Source organism: Leuciscus leuciscus (assembly GCF_965113295.1).
Source record: "Leuciscus leuciscus genome assembly, chromosome: 6".
Lineage (NCBI taxonomy): Eukaryota > Metazoa > Chordata > Actinopteri > Cypriniformes > Leuciscidae > Leuciscus > Leuciscus leuciscus.
Window position 1 is genome coordinate 27,533,973 of NC_138730.1, and position 19,347 is coordinate 27,553,319.

Below are 19,347 nucleotides of genomic sequence, written 5' to 3' on the forward strand. Positions count from 1 at the left end.
AGTGTTTTTGCTTCGGTGCTGTAAGCTCCGTCTTAGCCTCGTATTTCCTTGTTTTGAACCAGAATTTACTACAATTTCTAGTTGTTTATACTACTACTAAATACGGCTTGCCCAACATCGCTGGCTTCCGTTGCTACTAGCACAACACGGTAGTAATTCGCTAGCCTGCTAACGCGCCACCCGTGCGCTCAGCTATTTTTATTTATTTATTTGTCTCTCGCGCGCTCGCGCCTTTGAGTTCATAAAAGCTCAGGTGAGTAAGAATCACTCAACAAACACGGTGAGTAATGTCTTGTCCTGTTATTATCATGCGTCGCGTCTGAATGCGTTGTTGTTTTTGGAGCTCTATCGATTTGATTTATAATTCTTGATTTTTCTCGCTGCCTGCTGTGAGTGTGTTTGCTTCGGAGCTGTAAGCTCCGTCTTAGCCTCGTATTTCCTTGTTTTGAACCATCATTTACTACAATTTCTAGTTGTTTATATTACTACTAAATACAGCTTACCCAACCCTGACGCATAACACGCTAGTAATTCGCTAGCCTGTTAACGCGCCACCCTTGCGCTCAGCTATTTTTATTTATTTATTTTCTCTCGCGCCTTTGAGTTCATAAAAGCTCAGGTGAATAAGAAACACTCAACAAACACGGTGAATAATGTCTTGTCCTGTCATTATCATGCGTTGCGTCTGAATGCGTTGTTGTTTTTGGAGCTCTATCGATTTGATTTATAATTCTTGATTTTTCTCTTTAAACCCGCTTACAACGAACATTTTCTACTTTTCCTCACTGAGAAGCACTAATGTTACTGCTCAAACCTCATTGTTACAACGCGGACTGTTGAGCAGACGCGTCTCAAGCCTATTAGTGATCCAACGCTGCATACTCTTAAAGGTTACGTCCGTGGATCACGGCTGAACGCGTCTTCTCCACACTCACTTATAAACAAACACTTTTTTTTTCGCCTATCGTGCGTCTACTCTACACCCCTACCACTAAAAAACCTCATAGTTACAACGCGGACTGTTGAGCAGACGCGTCTCAAGCCTATTAGTGATCCAACGCTGCATACTCTTAAAGGTTACGTCCGTGGATCACGGCTGAACGCGTCTTCTCCACACTCATTTACAAACAAACTTATAATATAAATTAGTATTAATATTGATAGCATCACTGGTAGCTTCGTTGCTAACTCACTGTCCATCTGTTAAAATGGCGAATATATCAGATGTAAGTAGTCTACCGCTTGGTGCAGGTGAGGACACATTTGAGCTTCACGCACTGCAGTCTGAGCTGGAAGCTGTTGAGAAACAGATCCACAACCTTTTATTGAGACAGGCCGAGCTGAGAGACCGGTGTTTGGCTCTTGAAACATCACGCGCCGACGCACACAAATCAGTGTTTAACGTTACTAACCCGCTGACTCCGACCGCGTCTACTCCGTGCGTTCCTCAGCATCGGTCGCAATCAGCCATGGTCTCGTTCACTCCGGCTCCAACACGCCACCACGAAGCCTGGGTGGTTCCGCAGCGGAAGACGCGAGTCAGGTTTAGACCAAGACTTTCTCCGACCCTCCCGGTTTTCGAGTTATCGACACAAAACCGCTTCTCCCCTCTACGCGAAACAGAACGCGATGCTGTGATCATCGGCGATTCCATCGTTCGGCACGTACACGCTACGTTAGGTACAAGTAAGGTGCAAAGTCACTGCTTCCCTGGTGCTCGTGTTTCTGAAATCGCTGCTCGCGTTCCCGAGATCCTGAACGGTGACGAGCGCGTCGGAACTGTGGTCCTGCACGCGGGAGTGAACGACATCAGGCTGCGCCAGACGGAGATTCTGAAGAAAGACTTCAGGAATCTAATCGATACGGTACGCAGCACATCGCCTGAAACAACGATCATTGTGTCAGGACCGCTTCCCACGTACCGACTAGGGCATGAAAAGTTCAGCAGATTATTTGCGCTAAATGAATGGTTAATGTCATGGTGCAATGAGCAGAAACTGCTCTTTGTAAATAATTGGAATCTGTTTTGGGAGCGTCCTAGGCTTTTCCGTGCTGATGGCTTACACCCAAGCAGATTCGGAGCGGATCTTCTGTCAGATAACATCTCCAAAATGTTAAATACCCTTTGACTAGTAACCAAAAGTCCAAATCATAGTCTCTGCTGCACCAATTCAACTGATATAAATACTAGTGTAGAACATTGCATAGAAACCGTGTCTATCCCTTTTTAATGAGATCAAATAATAAATCTAATGCAGGATCTAGGAAAAATCTAATTGTTATTAAAACAGAAAATGTTGCTATTAGTAAACAAAAACTATTTCTAAAGCTAGGTCTTCTAAACATTAGATCACTCACACCTAAGGCAGTTATTGTAAATGAAATAGTCACAGATAATAGCTTCGATGTACTTTGCCTTACTGAAACCTGGCTTAAACCAAATGATTATTTCGGTATTAATGAGTCTACTCCTCCTGGATACTGTTATAAGCATGAGCCCCGTCTGATTGGCTGTGGCGGAGGTGTTGCAACCATTTATAAAGATATTCTAAATGTTACTCAGAAAACGGGTTATAAGTTTATTTCATTTGAAGTACTTGTACTAAATGTTACGCTCTTAGATGTTAGAAAAACATCCCTATTATCTCTAGCCTTGGCTACCGTATATAGACCGCCAGGGCCTTACGCTGATTTCCTAAAAGAGTTTGCAGATTTTCTCTCAGACCTATTAGTCAATGTCGATAAAGCATTAATTGTTGGAGATTTTAACATACACGTAGATAATCCAAATGATGCGTTAGGAGCTGCGTTTACAGATTTATTAAATTCATTTGGGGTCAAGCAAAACGTCACCGGACCAACTCATCGTCTTAATCATACACTCGATTTAATTATATCACACGGAACCGATCCAACCGATATAGATATCATTCCACAAAGTGATGAAGTCACTGATCACTACATGGTAACTTGCATATTACGTACTGCTGTAATATGTCATGCGGCGTCGCGTTATCAACCAGGCAGGGGTGCGTTTCCCGTACAACTATATAGCTCGCTGCTTAACTACCATAGTACGATGCATCGTTGGAGAAATCAACTAGCTAGTTACGACTGTTTCCCGAAACCGTCTGTCGCAAAGTATCGTTCAACCACGTTGGTTTATGACGTCTCGCACGTGGTGGACTAATAACTTATTTTAATTAATCTGTTTGAGATCGAATTAACGCTAGATTTTGTCATATAAGTTACAGACATGGCATCTGAAGACCATTTCTAATTTTTCTCAGTTATTTTGCTTTATTACCAGACTCAATATTTGGCTCGTTCTTACATAGTAGAGCACGTTCGCACATGCGCAGTCTTCAAAAACGGTGCTTTAAATCTCTTGACAAACTAAAAGACATAAATTACATTTGTATGTATTCTAAATAAATAACACGGGTTGTACTGAATGTCAGCTTGCTTATTTTGCTAAAGATAAGGATTTATTCAGTCTACATCTAATGTAAACTAGAAACTATGCTTCTAACGACAGCTCGAGAGCTGTCGTTCCAACCACACAAGTTTGCGATGCTGTTTGCGAACGTTCGTTTGAACGATGGTTTCGGGAAACACCAAATCGTTGAACTATGCTGATAACGACGGAACTTGCGACCATAGTTGGCTAACGATGCTTTCGGGAAACGCACCCCTGAACAATCCTCCCATCCACCATAGATAATTTCTCAAATTGCTTATCTAATCTGTCTCAGCTGCTGCCTGAACCCAAACAAACAGATGAACTAGAAGAACTAACTAGCACTATGAGCACCATTCTCTCTAGAACATTGGATGTGGTTGCACCTATTAAATTAAAAAAGGTCAGAGAGAAAAATAAAGCACCATGGTATAACAATACTACGCATGTTTTAAAGAGAGAAACCCGTATTTTAGAGCGTAAATGGAAACAAACTAATTTAGAGGTCTTTAGAACCGCGTGGAAAGACAGTATGTCACGTTATAAAAAGGCCCTAAAAGCTGCCAGGGCTGAGCACCTCCGCAAACTAATAGAAAACAACCAAAACAATCCAAGGTTTCTATTTAACACCGTGGCTAGACTAACAAATAAACAGACGTCACCCGAACAAAATATCCCGTTACAGTTCAGTAGTAATGATTTCATGAACTTCTTCACTGAGAAAATAGAAAGCATCAGAACCACAATTATAAACGTTCAATCTTCAATCGCGCCTTACAATTCAGCTTCAATTATCACCCCGAAAGAACAATTACAGTGCTTTACAACTATAGAACAAAAAGAGTTAAATAAACTTATCACTTCATCTAAAACAACAACATGTTTATTAGATCCTATACCAACTAAACTACTGAAAGAAGTGTTATCTGTAGTGGAAGAGCCTCTCCTCAATATTATTAACTCGTCTTTATCTTTAGGTCATGTTCCAAGAACATTTAAACTGGCAGTTATAAAACCTCTCATTAAGAAACCACAATTAGATCATAATAATCTAGCAAATTATAGACCCATTTCAAATCTTCCATTTATGTCTAAAATATTAGAAAAAGTGGTGTCCGCTCAACTGGGCTCTTTCTTGCAAAAAAATGATATCTATGAAAAGTTTCAGTCTGGATTCAGACCGCATCATAGCACTGAAACTGCGCTCGTTAAAATCACAAATGATTTACTTTTAGCTTCTGACCAAGGCTGTATCTCAATACTAGTTTTACTTGATCTTAGTGCTGCGTTCGATACTATAGATCACACAATACTCTTAGATCGACTACAAAATTATACTGGTGTTCAAGGACAAGCACTAAGCTGGTTCAAATCATACCTATCTGACCGCTACCATTTTGTCTATTTAAATGGAGAAAAATCGATCATAACTCCAGTAAACTATGGAGTGCCGCAGGGATCTGTATTAGGCCCTCTGTTATTTTCAATATATATGATGCCACTTGGAAATATTATAAGGAAACATGGAATTAGTTTCCATTGTTATGCTGATGACACTCAAATATATATTTCATCACGGCCGGATGAAAACGCTACATTTTCCAAATTGACAGAGTGTGTTAAAGATATAAAAGATTGGATGACGCGTAATTTTCTTTTATTAAATCCAGACAAGACAGAGGTAATACTTATCGGTTCAAAAAACCGCCCACAAAACCTCGCACAATACAACTTTAACATCATAGGATGTCCTGTTACTTTATCCTCTACAGTAAAAGACCTGGGTGTTATACTCGATTGCAACCTGTCTTTTGAAAATCATATTTCTTATGTTACAAAAACAGCCTTTTTCCACCTTAGAAACATTGCTAAGCTACGTAATATGCTATCAGTTTCTGATGCAGAAAAGTTAGTTCATGCATTCATGACCTCGAGACTGGATTACTGTAATGCTTTATTAGCTGGTTGTCCTGCATCCTCAATAAACAAGCTACAGTTAGTCCAAAATGCCGCCGCTAGAGTTCTTACGAGATCAAGAAAATATGATCATATAACACCGATTTTATCATCACTGCATTGGTTACCTATAAAGTTCCGTATTAATTACAAGGTATTGCTACTGACTTATAAAGCCCTAAACGGCTTAGCTCCAGTCTATTTAACGGATCTTCTGTCGCCCTATAATCCATCGCGCTCTTTAAGATCACTAAATTCAAGGCTTTTGGTCATACCTAGGATATCCAGAACCACCAAAGGAGGGAGAGCATTTTCACATTTGGCTCCAAAACTCTGGAATAGTCTTCCTGATACTGTTCGTTGCTCAGACTCGCTCTCCCAGTTTAAAACTAGATTAAAGTCGCATCTCTTCAGCCAGGCATTCATATAATCCTACAGTTCAAACTACAATCCGGCCTCTATCCAATGCCAGAGGAGAACTGGCCCCCGACTGAGCCTGGGTTCTCCCAAGGTTTTTTTTTTCTCCATTAAGGCACCTGATGGAGTTTTAGGACACCATTAGGTCACTTGATGGAGTTTTTCGGTTCCTTGCCACTGTTGCCTTTGGCTTGCTCAGTTGGGGATATTTTGGGGATATTTAATTTAATTTTATCAATCAATAAATTCCTCTTGAAACAAACTTTGTTGTATTATTTTAATTTAATACTGTGAAGCTGCTTTGATGCAATCTGTATTGTGAAAAGCGCTATACAAATAAACTTGACTTGACTTGACTTAAATAAAATAAAAATGGCCACAAAATAAGTGGCACTAATACACTAATCACACTAGCATGTGCTAAGAAACTAATGCAGACAAACATTTTTAAAAGACAAGTTACCCCATTAATTTTGATAAAACTAAAACTGAAACCTAAAAAATATAAAACAAACAAAACTGTTAAAAACTATCAATAGTTAAACTAAATTAACTAAATTAAACAAATTGAAAAAAATAAATAAAATAAAACGAACTAAAAAATATAAAAACTAAATCCCTTGCAAATAACATACAGTACGGTAATGTAAAGTCAATACTAATAGATATTCTCCTATTAAATCATTATGTCTTTATGTTGTACATATAAATTTGGTTTTGACAGCAGGCCAGCAAATCAACCATCCCAGAGTGCTTTCTATTTCCATGCCTGGTGCAAACTGCATCATTGTACACTCTGAAACAGGCTTAAGAATTATATGGCATTGCTGCTTTCATCTAGAGTGACTTCCACCACTATCGTCATGTTCAGATGGCATTGCGTGAATTGCACAGAATGCACCTATGGTTCAGTGAACCTGTGGCACTGAAGCAGCTAATGCTTGCTGCAAGCCAGAAGAAGAAAGAGTGGCTTTTATGTCTCTCACACTCCTGTGAATCTCTGGCGTAGAGCATGCTCTGGTGGGCATTCCCACAACCTCGGCCCTCTTCGGCAGCTCGGCCAGCAAAATAAACCCTTAATGAGAAGTTTATGAGACACAAGATGCCTCACAGGCCAAAGCTAATGTATATCTGAATGAAACCAGTGGCTTTGTGTTGTGTCAGGAGATTCAGCCAGCACGCACCAGGCCACCCGAGGTGATAGCGGGGCCCGCATACTGAGGTGTGCCGAGCGAGAGCCAACATGTCAGTATCTCTCAGAGCAAACACTGTCACAGCTAATTCTACAAAGAGCATGTGATGGGGCCCCGCAATGACACAAAACAATTAGGCAGATGTTCTCACCAGCCTCCTGAGCCAGAGCAATAAAACATACTGCCACCACAAGTTATTTCACAACTCAAAATCTGAACCAGACAGGAAACATGTCCCTAGTATTATCTACGATAATATGAAATATAGGGGATGAGAGCAGAAGAACAGAGGACATTTACTGACAAATTGTCACATATTTAGAGATTATTTGAGCATGTACAAGAGAATGAAGCATCATCCAATATATTATTAGGGGAAATATATTTATTTACTAACTTAGTTGTTGTAGCATAAAAAATCTTGAAAATGGACCAATGAAACCCCCCCGAGTAAAATTATGCCAATCTGCAGAATATAAAAATACATTCTTTATTTTAAATACATTTTTAAAAAATGTGTCAATGTAAAATACTAAACAGTAATATTGTGAAATGTTATTACAATTTAAAATAATTGTGTTCCATTTAAAAAAAATGACAAATGTAATTTATTCCTGTGATGGCAAAGCTGATTTGCTGCTCAAGAAACATTTCTTCTTGTTATTATTATGTTTAAAACAGTTTTTGCTGGAAGTAATGTAGTGACTGCTGAAAAGCAGCTTTGGCCCTACAGTGTCAACTACGGTGGGTTGTTGCATTGAAGCGCATAATGAAAGAAGTAGATCGCAGGAGGAAACAATAACAACCATGTATAACACTGACGATACTGAACAACGAACTGAACAAAATAGGGAGGGAGTATATATAAGCAAACAATGGAGCTAAATGATACTCAGGTGTAGCCTGTATAATCAGAAACCTAGGAAATTAACAAGGAATAAAATCACAGGAAATAAGGAAACATGGAAAACCAAACTAAAACACAATAAAACTAAACATAACCATGACACGCATGAATAAATTATGTTAAAACATACCCGAATAGAAAACAATTATTTTCATTTGTAATAGCCTAATATTTCACAATATTAATGTTTTTATTGTATTCTGTATCAAATAAATGCAGCCTTAGTGAGCATAATATACTTCTTTCCAAAACATTTTTAATGTTTCCATACTTTTGACAGGTACTGTACGTTACCTCTGGGTAAGGTGCAGAAATCTAGCGATTTTGGTCAGCTGTAGTCAGAATTATTGGCACCCCTGGTAAATATGATCAAAGATGGCTGTAAAAATGAACCTGCATTGTTTATCCTTTTGATCTTTCATTAAAAAAAAAATCTGCATAAATCGAACCTTTCATTGAGGTAAAATAATTGAAAGTGTGTGTGTGTGGGTGGGGGGGTTCTTATCACATGAAATAAGTGTTTATCCTCCAAAACACGTTGGACGCAATTATTGCAACCCTTGAATTTTTTATGAGTAAAATATCTCTGAAGTATATTCCCATTAATATTTACATTTTTTAGCACACCAGGGTGACTACGAACATGGAATTGTTTAGCTATGTCTTCTTGTTTCACATGAGTATAAATATGAGAAAATACAGAGGCAAAATTCCCTTAATCATCCATCACAATGAGTAAAACCAAAGAATATAGTTCTACCGTGCAGCAAAAGATTGTTGAGCTTCACAAAATAGAAAGTGGCTGAAAAAAAATAGCTACAGTAAAGCATTGGAAATTCCCATTTCCACCATCAGGGCAATAATTAAGGAGTTCCAATCAACTAAAGATGTTACGAATCTGCCTGGTAGAGGACGTGTGTCTATATTGTCTTAATGTACGGTAAGGAGGAAAGTTTGAGTGACCAAAGACTCTCCAAAGATCACAGATGGAGAATTGCAGTGATTGGTTGAGTCTTGGGGTCAGAAAGCCTAAAAAAAAATTTTAAAAAAAATAACCCCTACATCACCACATGTTGTTTGGGAGGGTTTCAAGAAAAATCCTCCTCACTCATCCAAAAACAAACTCCAGCATATTCAGTAGTCAGACACGACCGGATTCTATGGTCAGATAAAAAAAAAATAAAAAAATGAGTTTTGGATGGGTTTGGTGCAAACATGAATAAATGGTACCCCATGCCCATTGCCCACGGTTAAATATACTGCCGAATCTTTAACACTAGAACGGCCATGGCGGTCATTTTGACCGTTTTGAATTTTATATCTGCAATAACTTTGTTGAAAAAATAAATACAATCCTGCTGGTACCTGACTTTTCCTAAAAGTGTCTGTATTTTCATTTAAAATGTTTTTCATATAAATTACACATAAGGCAAAAAAACAAATGAACATATTTACCTATTTCGGCCATAGACGGTCATATTGACTGCACGGAATTTCGCGGTATTATTATAGGCTATACCAATATACACAACAATAAAATGTTGTTAAAAATACACTAAACATATTCAACAACAAATCATTTAAATGTAATGATATTCAGAACAGAACAAGAATGAAAAAATAACTATAAACAAGCCAAAATGAAATGCGTTATAAGCGAAAGTGAAAGTAAGCGGCGTTAGGCTCACGTAACTTTCTAATTAGAATCAAAATGTTTCAACATTTGCGATGTATTTGGATGGTAAACTATTTCTTTATTATAGGCTTTGTACTTCACTCACGTTCCAATATCGACGGAAAAAATCATCCTCTTCACTTGCGCAAAATGGTACGAATTGTAGGCTAGCCTACTAGGCTACAAACAGAGCAGTGGAATTTTTATGTTAGGTTGACTATTTTATTATTATATTTTATTGTGGCTATAATGAACAGGCTGCAATGTCAAGATTGCAATACTGGAATATGGTTGGGGGGTGTGTGTGTGTGTGTGTGTGTGTCGGCGGGCGCGACGCGATCGAACTGTGTAAACAAATATGGGCTACTCCGTCATTTTGTTCAGGACATCTACGGATATTATTTATTTATAAATGTATAATTAAACTTGTTTAAATGTACAGTTTGGTGTTGTTTTGTTTTTTAAAGACATATTAATACAATAAATGCATTAATCTCTCAATTGGGTATTTATCATTAAAGATATTGAGTTTGGAATATAGCGGTCAAAATGACCGCTTGCGGCAGTTCTAGTAGTTATGGAATTCTGGCACTTCTAGTGTTAATGTTGTGGGCCTATGTTTTTTTTTGCTGGAGGTCCTGGACATCTTGTTCATCTTGTTTTTTTAACAACCTTTCCGAAAGTAAAACATATTAGCCATTTAGTGGTAAACCCGCAACTCTCATACCCTCAGATAACTGTCTCTTGTATTTTTAGCAGACACTTCAAGTGTCTGTTATAGCTCTATCTATACCAGAGTCAAACAAGTATACACTTGTTCAGTGTGCCATGCATATAAACAGATGCAACACATACAGCAGGCTTTTCCTGAATGTCACAACTTGTCAAACACAACTGTGTAAAATGGCATGTGAATGCTTAGGTATAGAAAAGAAGCGAGACAGGTGTGTACTCTCGGCTCAAGCTCACTGAGTGGGGCGTCACATAGCCGTAAGGGTGTTTTACTTGTGATAGCACAGAATAGAAATGACAGGAAGGGCGTGGGGACAGATAAGTGTCTATAATGGTGCAGCAAAGCCACTGCTTATCATTTTTCCATCATCCCATCAGGTCTCAAAGGGAGCCAAAGCTCAGTTGTTTCAATGGTGAAGAATAACAAGGATTTAAGTTTTTTGTTTTTTTTTACGCCATCAGAGCCAATCCATCCTGGTTACCTTGGTAACCATGGACTTGTTTGAGGATATGCTTTTACATGGTGTCTACCACAAGTGTCTTATCACATACTCAAATTCAGGACAGAGAGGCTATGCAAACCTTGACAAAATGTAGACAGCCAGTTCTGGCAAGCCTTCAAAATGAAACAACCATGAGAGCAACTGGAGAATCACGCAAACAGTCACCTCGGGCTCTACGTTATCAGTTGTGCAGCAGTTGATCTGGGATGGGAAGTTAGCAGTCAGAAGAATGTACTCAAAGAAGGATTAAAAGTGGCATCAGCTCTGCCAAACCCTCTCTGTGGAAAATGAGATGAGCCAGGCTGTGTTTTTGGCACCAATGTGCTGGTTTACCCTAATCTGACCTGGAAGCAAAAAAAGCAGCCAACGTTAAAGGACAACATCACCCAAAAATTTAAATTCTGTGTGTTTTTACTCACCTTCATGTTATTCATGACATGTACTATACTGTACATGCAATTCAAACTGAATGTGGACTGAAGATTTCAAGTGTCAAAAAGGATGCAAAAATCACCATAAAATGTTTGATGACTGAAATTTATATTTAAATTTTTTTTTATTAATTGATATTAAGGTACTTATTCACTGATAATGTTGAGCTCTTACTTGAGAACAGCTGTGGGGATCTTTGAGTAAGTTGGTTGAATGGATCAGACCAATTCGTGAATGAATCATTTAGACAGGTTTTCTGAACATGATTAAGTGATTCATAAAAAATGAATAAAAAAAAATCTAACTCAAAAAAAGAACTCTCTTATGAACTAGGATGTCAATATTCATAATCGTTCATAAAGACTTTTATGGTAAAATGGTATAAAACTTTGAAAACTACACTTCCCATTACTTGTAACTGCATGAACAGAATGGATGAAAAAAGAAAGTTATACAGATTTGGAATAAAATAATTCCAAACATACATCCAACATACATCCATCCCTTCATTAACACTCAGCAGTATAGGTTAAACAAATGTGTGGGTCCTTCTTGGAATTCCTCAAATTGGTTTAGTTTTAAACATGCTTCAATGCCTCGTGAAAAAAATTGCAGATTCTTATTTGTTCTGATGTTCTAAAGTGAACAACAGTAATCATTTTGAATTTGAATTTAATATGAAACGGTATCAAAATATAGTCTTCTGCAATGAGATTATTTATCATCAGCTGAAAATTACTATTGATTTGTAAACAACAGAAAACTGCCAGTGATGCACAGTGTAATTGATTTTTTTCCCCTTTTTTTTTGTATTAGCTTGTCTTGATTGCACCAAGACATCCTTCCTTACATAACAGAAGATTTAATTAAAATGCTTTCCTTACCTACTCCATGCCATTTAATTTTCATGATAGACGAAACCAAAAAAAAAAAAAAAAAAGAGAGAATTTAATTGCTTGCTTTACCTCATAAATGTCAAAGTTCAAGAGAATGCCAGAGTGACGAGGCTCTAGTTTGGTACTAAAATAGTGATACACAATTAGACATCTACAGTCTGTTACTTACCAATCCTGTCAATTTAATTCATTTTGGCTACATTTTTGTCCTGGCTTCTATTTTTTTAGCACTGAATTTATGTTTTTGTACACTTATTAAAGTGTCACAGACACTGTAATATAAACTGTGACCTGCATGTGCACCAATAAACTTTTCGTCTTGGCCTGAAATGGTCAACAACAATTTCCTTCCATTACCTAAACAATCTAATCCAAAGACACTGGATGTAAACCTATCATGATGAATCTGATGTTGCCTTTCTCAAAGGGTCACTCAGGTCTGTTTGTGTTGGGTGAAGTATGCTTTACTAAACTTCCCCTCACATCTTTGATCAGAAGAGAGGAACATCTCTCATGACGGCTTTGCTCTGATGTGGTCATCATAGGCATCTTACTGAAGAGATCAGGCAGCTACATTCCCCTCTTATGTGTACTCCGCCCTCACACACAGGAAAAGTTCATTTCTTCAAGAGCAGACTGTCTATGTACACACACTGAAAACCCTAATGCTCAATATAATTAATTAATTCGAGCAGGGTGAACTTAACTTAAACAAAGTAGTTTAACAATCAAATAAATTATGTAATTAAGAACTTTCTCTTTCTTTTGAGTTCACAAAACTGACACATTTTAAGTAATCTGAATTGTTTCATTGTTTTGAGTTTTATGAACTTGTTTAATTTAATTTAGAAAAAACTTAAATTTAACTGAAACTGGGCTGGGATTTCTATTTCAACATGCTTTGTCATGAAAGGGATAGTATGCTAAAATTAAGCGTTATTATTTTTATTTTTTTGTACAAGATAATGTTAAGTGTGAGATTTAGTAGTGTTTAATGTTTTGCTATGCTAATTTAGAAATTGGGGGGTTATTATCAGTGACGAGTGGAGTATGAGCTTAGTTTGAGAACAGATATAGTTAAAAGTTCTATATTGCCATATTTATTCAGCAATAGCTAATTTGCTAAGCTATCAAAGCATTATGTTACCATTTAGCAAGCTAGCATTGCTGAATCAGCTAGTTCAACCTAGCCACACTGTAAAAAGTCGTTCAGTGCTATCGTCCATATGACTTCATTTAAAAAACTATATTTATTCCAATAAATTAATTTATTTTTCTTTCTTTGTTTTTTTGAGTTATCAATAAGTAAAAAGTGTGAATATTTTCGTAACTTAATATTTTCTATAATAAAATTAATTTCATTGGACTTCACCATAAATTGATTTTACAAAACGCCTCGGTTACGACTGTAACCTCGGTTCCCTGAAGAGGGAACGAGCGTTGCGTCGAGAAAATGACGCTGTGGGAACGCTTTGCGTGATGACGTCTTGAAGCACATGTAAAATCAGTCCAATGGTGTGGCGGAACGTCAGAGGCGGGTGACGTCACGTACCAGGAAACTATAAAAGCCGGCCCAAAACAGAAAACGAAAGCTTCGTAAAAGTCTGAAGTCGAGCTGACAGGCATGAAGGAGATATGGCAGGGCGACGCAACGCTCGTTCCCTCTTCAGGGAACCGAGGTTACAGTCGTAACCGAGGCGTTCCCTTTCAAGGGAACTCCCGTTGCGTCGAGAAAATGACGCTGTGGGAACGTCTATACCAACGCCTCCATAGCTACAAATGTCTGTCCTGTGTGAAATCCGTAGAGCAGCACTAGGAAGACAAAACATGAGACCCTGGAGCAGAGTCTAGATCCAGAGAGTAAAACCTGACGAAAGTGTGCGGTGAGGACCAGCCTGCCGCATCACAGACGTCCTGTAAAGAAACTCCTGAAATAAGGGCCTTAGAGGCCGCCATACTCCTCGTCGAGTGCGACCGGACAGCCAAAGGAGAAGGCTGCCCAGCCGCCTCATAAGCAAGTGAGATAGCCTCGACCACCCACTTGCTCATCCTTTGCTTAGACACCGGGCCCCCTTTGTTAGGGGACCCAAAGCACACAAATAATTGATCACTTTTACGCCACAGGGCAGCTCTGTGGACGTAAGCGTCTAACGCCCGCACAGGGCAAAGCAAATTATTAGCCTCCTGGTCAGCATTTTGAAAGGGAGGAGGACAGAAGGCCTGCAGAACAATAGGTCTAGCCACATTAGTGGGGACCTTGGGGATATAACCCGGTCTCGGATGAAGGAACGCTTTAACCATACCCGGAGCAAACTCTAAGCATGACGGAGCCACCGACAATGCTTGAAGATCCCCTATTCTCTTAAGAGAAGAAATAGCCAGAAGGAAAAGAGCTTTCAGAGTAAGAAACTTCTCAGGAACCTCCTCAATGGGCTCAAAGGGGGCCTGGGATAAGCCTTGTAGCACAAAGGACAAATCCCAAGGTGGCACCCTAGAGCGAACTGCAGGCCTCAGCCTCCAAGTGCCACGAAGGAAACGAGATACCAGAGGGTCTTTCCCCACAGACATTCCACCCAAAGGAATGTGGTAAGCACCTATGGCCGCCACATAAACCTTTAAAGTGGACGGGGTCAGACCTGCAGTGAACCGGTCCTGCAGGAACTCCAGCACTGTACCAATTGGGCAGTGGACTGGGTCCAACCGACGGTCACTACACCAGGAAGTGAAAACTCTCCACTTCAGGGCATAAAGTTTCCTCGTGGAGGGAGCTCTGGACTGTAGAATGGTCTCAACAACCTCGGTTGAGAGACCTGACTCTATGAGCTGGGCCCCCTCAGAGGCCAAGCCCACAGGTTCCACAGTTCTGGCCGAGGGTGAAATATCGAGCCCTCTGCCTGGGACAGAAGGTCCCTCCTGACGGGTAACTCCAGAGGATGCCCGTCGAGGAGGGACACAAGATCGGGAAACCATACTCTGCCCGGCCAGCGCGGGGCTATAAGAAGTAGATGGACCCGGTCCCTGCGAACTCTTTCCAGAACTCCCGGGAGCAGAGCAACTGGGGGAAAGGCGTACAGACGTAGCCTCGGCCACGTCTGTACCATAGCATCCAGTCCGAGAGGAGCTGGATGCGTGAGGGAGAACCAAAGTGGACAGTGAGACGTCTCTCGAGACGCAAACAGATCCACTTGTGCTTGGCCAAACTCCCTCCATATCAGCTCCACCACCTCGGGGTGGAGCCTCCATTCCCCGGGCCTCGGCCCCTGCCTCGACAGAGTGTCTGCTCCTATATTCTGTACCCCGGGGATGTAAGCTGCCCTGAGTGACAGTAACTTCCCCTGGGACCACAAGAGGATATGGCGTGCCAAGTTGGATAACGGGCGCGAGCGCAAACCCCCTTGGTGGTTGATATAGGCGACTACCGATGTGTTGTCCGTATGTACTAACACATGGTGCCCCCTGAGATCTGTGATAAAGCTCCTCAGAGCCCGGAAGACAGCTAACATCTCTAGGCGATTGATATGCCAGGAACGATGATGGTCTTCCCACAGACCTTGAGCCGAGCGACCCTCCAGGATCGCTCCCCAGCCCGTGAGGGAAGCATCCGTCGTTAGCAATTTGCGACGACAAGGAGCTCCCAACACTGGGCCCTGGGACAGGAACCAAGGCTTCTTCCACATAACCAAGGCACGTAGGCATCGCCGCGTGACCTTGATTGTGCGAAATGGGTTGCCCCTCGGGGAAAACCCCCTGGTCCTGAGCCACCACTGCAGGGGCCTCATGTGTAGCAGTCCAAAAGGTATCACGTTGGAAGCTGCTGCCATGAGACCCAACAGTCTCTGGAACTGTTTGACAGTGAGTAGCTGGCCTAGCTTTACACTTTTCACAGCTGCAAGGATGGAATCTATCCGTGGCGGTGACAGGCGCGCCTGCATCGACACAGAATCCCAAACCACGCCTAGAAAAGTGGTCCTCTGTAATGGAGAAAGCACACTCTTCTTGGCGTTCAGCCGTAACCCCAACTCTTTCATGTGGGCGAGAACAACATCTCGATGTTGAACCGCCATCTGATGCGAATGAGCTAAAATCAACCAATCGTCGATGTAGTTCATAATGCGAATACCCTGGAGGCGCAGTGGCGCCAGAGCTGCATCCATGCATTTGGTGAAAGTGCGGGGTGATAAAGCTAGGCCGAATGGAAGAACTCGATATTGGTATGCTTTGCCCCCGAAAGCAAACCTCAGGAACTTCCAATGACACGGACGGATGGATATGTGGAAATATGCGTCCTTGAGGTCTATCGTGACAAACCAGTCCTCGGACCTGATCTGTGGCACGATCTGCCTCAATGTTAACATTTTGAACTTGAGCTGCATGACTGTCTCGTTCAGAACTCGAAGATCTAAAATGGGACGCAATCCCCCGTCCTTTTTTGGAACTATGAAGTACCGGCTGTAAAACCCGGTTTCCCTGCTGGAGGGAGGTACATATTCTATGGCCCCTTTCTCTAACAGAGTGTTCACTTCCTGTTCCATAACCAGAACCTGCTCGGGGCCCACCACTGTGGGCAGGACCCCCATAAACCGAGGTGGGCGTTTCTTGAATTGTATCTGATACCCTTTTTCCACGGTCTGCAGGACCCAACGAGAAACATTTGACAGTAGCTTCCACGCTGTCAAAGATTCTACTAGAGGTACCAGCCTCTCGAGACTGGTTTCTGGATTTTGTTGCTGTTGAGTAGTCGGTTTGACGCCCTGTAACGGCGAACCGGCAGGGAACGACCGAACAGACTGCTCTAGCACCCTCCTCGGAGGGGGCGGGCATCCCGAGGCCACTACGTTTCCGGGTGGACCTTGAGATATGTGCTCGCCGGAGACCGCTGCGCCCTGTAACACCAGAGGTGGCAGGGTTGGCAGAACGGCCCCCTGAGGGCACCGAAGAGAGACGGGCACCGTAAAATGAGGTGTTAACCGCTCTACTTCGGGGGGGACTACCCTCATTTGTCCTGGGTCCTCGGACGTCAGGACTTTTTCCCAGCAGCCTTCTTGGCGGTAATAACGGTCCGCAGATCCGTTCTACCCCTCGAAGACTGCTGGGTTTGAGCGCGCCCTCCGTGTCCCCGAGGTTTTTGTGGGGGAGCACGGGAGGAAACGCTCTGTTTTTGAGTGGCACGGTGCTCAGCGCTCTTTTTAGAGGAGTGAGGCTGCTCCCGCTCAGCAGCCTCATAGAAAGAACGGCGGGGGAGGAGTTTCTGCAATGCAGCTGCCTGTTTAGCAGCTTCTTGAGATTTAGCTACTGCACTGTTTACTGCATCGCCAAATAAACCCACAGTGGAAACCGGAGCATCTAAAAGAACATGTTTTTCTTTCTCTTTTATATCACTCAGGTTGAGCCACAGATGCCTCTCAGTGGCCACCAGGGCTGCCATAGACCGCCCGATTGATTTAGCGGTCTCCTTGGTGGCCCTGAGAGACAAATCTGTGGCTCTGCGTAGTTCAGCCACTGTATCGGGACCAATTCCCCCGCCCTCCTCTAAATCCCCCAATAATTCTGCTTGATATGCTTGCATAATGGACATCGTATGCAGACACGCTGCTGCTTGACCAGCGGCTGCATAAGATTTATGAACCAGGGATGAAGTATATTTTACTGGTTTAGAGGGAAGTGAAGGAGCTTTCAGGGAAGATGCCGTTGCTGGAGAGAGATAGCTCGCAAGCGTCTCCTCCACCTTCGGCATCTCCCCATAACCATAATCTTTATATTTCTGAATAGATGAATAATGAGATGTTTGTGGTGCATAAACTCTGTATGAAACCGGTTTTCCCCACGATCTCGACACCTCGGTGTGGAGATCGGGGAAAAACGGCAGGCTTCTTCGCTGAGGCTGAGCACGAGATGGCAGGAAGCGTTCGTCGAGCTTACTTTTCGAGCGAACGTCCTGCCTATCCTCTGGCCACTCAATAGAAAGTCTGTCAACTGCTCTAGTAATCACATCGAGCAGTTCCTCAAACGCATGAGACTGAGGTGGCGAATCCTCAGACTCAGCTTCAACACTCACAACATCCAACTCCTCAGAGCTGGACAATTGCAGTATTGGTGCCTCTATCAGGGGGGAAGAAACCGCAGCGCGTGCTTCCGCACCCTGATGAGAGGCACTGGATCTGTCAGATTGATGCTGAGATAAGGCAGAGCCCGTCTCAACATCCACTGACAGATCCATTTGCGAACCCCAGGTCTGAGATCGCCGCCGAGCCTCAGCCGCGGCGGGACCCGAGCCCTGGGGAACGTGGTCGGGATTGAACCGAGCCAAACGGGATCGGAGCGTACGCAATGGAAGCGCACAGCAATGCTCACAGTCACCACCCTCGAGTGCTGACTGGGCATGCTCCTCTCCCAAACAAACAACACAAAGAGTGTGTGTGTCACCTCCCGTTAAATAACGCGGGCAGGGATGGACACACACTCGATACTGCTGCTTGCTCGCCATAACTGAATCAATATATATATATATAGAGACAGACAACACCAAATAACAAGGACAGATTTCAACACAGAGCGCAACTGAAGACTCAGAAAGCTTTCGTTTTCTGTTTTGGGCCGGCTTTTATAGTTTCCTGGTACGTGACGTCACCCGCCTCTGACGTTCCGCCACACCATTGGACTGATTTTACATGTGCTTCAAGACGTCATCACGCAAAGCGTTCCCACAGCGTCATTTTCTCGACGCAACGCTCGTTCCCTTGAAAGGGAACTCATTTTAAAAGTTTATACCAGACGTAAAAAGACACGACCCGCCCACCCGCAGCAACGGAAGAACAATTGTTCACTCGTCTGTTCCAGGAGTTTATTCGACCAGGGTTTTCCACGGAGCCGGATAATTTATACTTCACGTACCCCATGTAAGTAACTCTTTGTATTGTTAAAAGTTTGATTTTACCCTAATTAACGTGTTTGTGTTGTGCAATCTGCAAAAGCATAACGTTACGTTAGCTCTAGCTGTTTCCTACAAACTTTTGCGACCCGCCAAATTTGAATGTGCTCTATCCATAGACTGTAAAAAATAAGCTCTATCTCAAACAGCTCGTTAACTTGAGCCACATACTGTATAAATCTACATGTGTGTGCAATGTATAAGTTATGTTGTCTTTGTGTGATAGTTTAATGTTTCAGAGGTGTTTC

At 41.8% G+C, this 19,347-nt stretch overlaps 1 protein-coding gene and 1 long non-coding RNA gene across 2 annotated transcripts in view; one reads left to right on the top strand and one right to left on the bottom strand.

Moving 5' to 3' along the window:
• On the top strand, positions 1–3,022 carry LOC309500606 (uncharacterized protein). The gene is made up of 2 exons (XM_082172264.1): positions 1–253; positions 605–3,022. The coding sequence occupies exon 2, from the start codon at positions 1,209–1,211 to the stop codon at positions 2,127–2,129; it is 921 nt and encodes a 306-aa protein (XP_082028390.1). The 5' UTR covers positions 1–253; positions 605–1,208; the 3' UTR covers positions 2,130–3,022.
• An 11,634-nt stretch (positions 3,023–14,656) lies between these two features.
• Positions 14,657–19,347, bottom strand: part of LOC309500614 — a 552,694-nt gene continuing 548,003 nt past the window's right edge. The window contains exon 3 of the long non-coding RNA XR_014206636.1: positions 14,657–14,765. This is a non-coding gene — a long non-coding RNA (uncharacterized lncRNA). The remainder of the gene's footprint in view (positions 14,766–19,347) is intronic.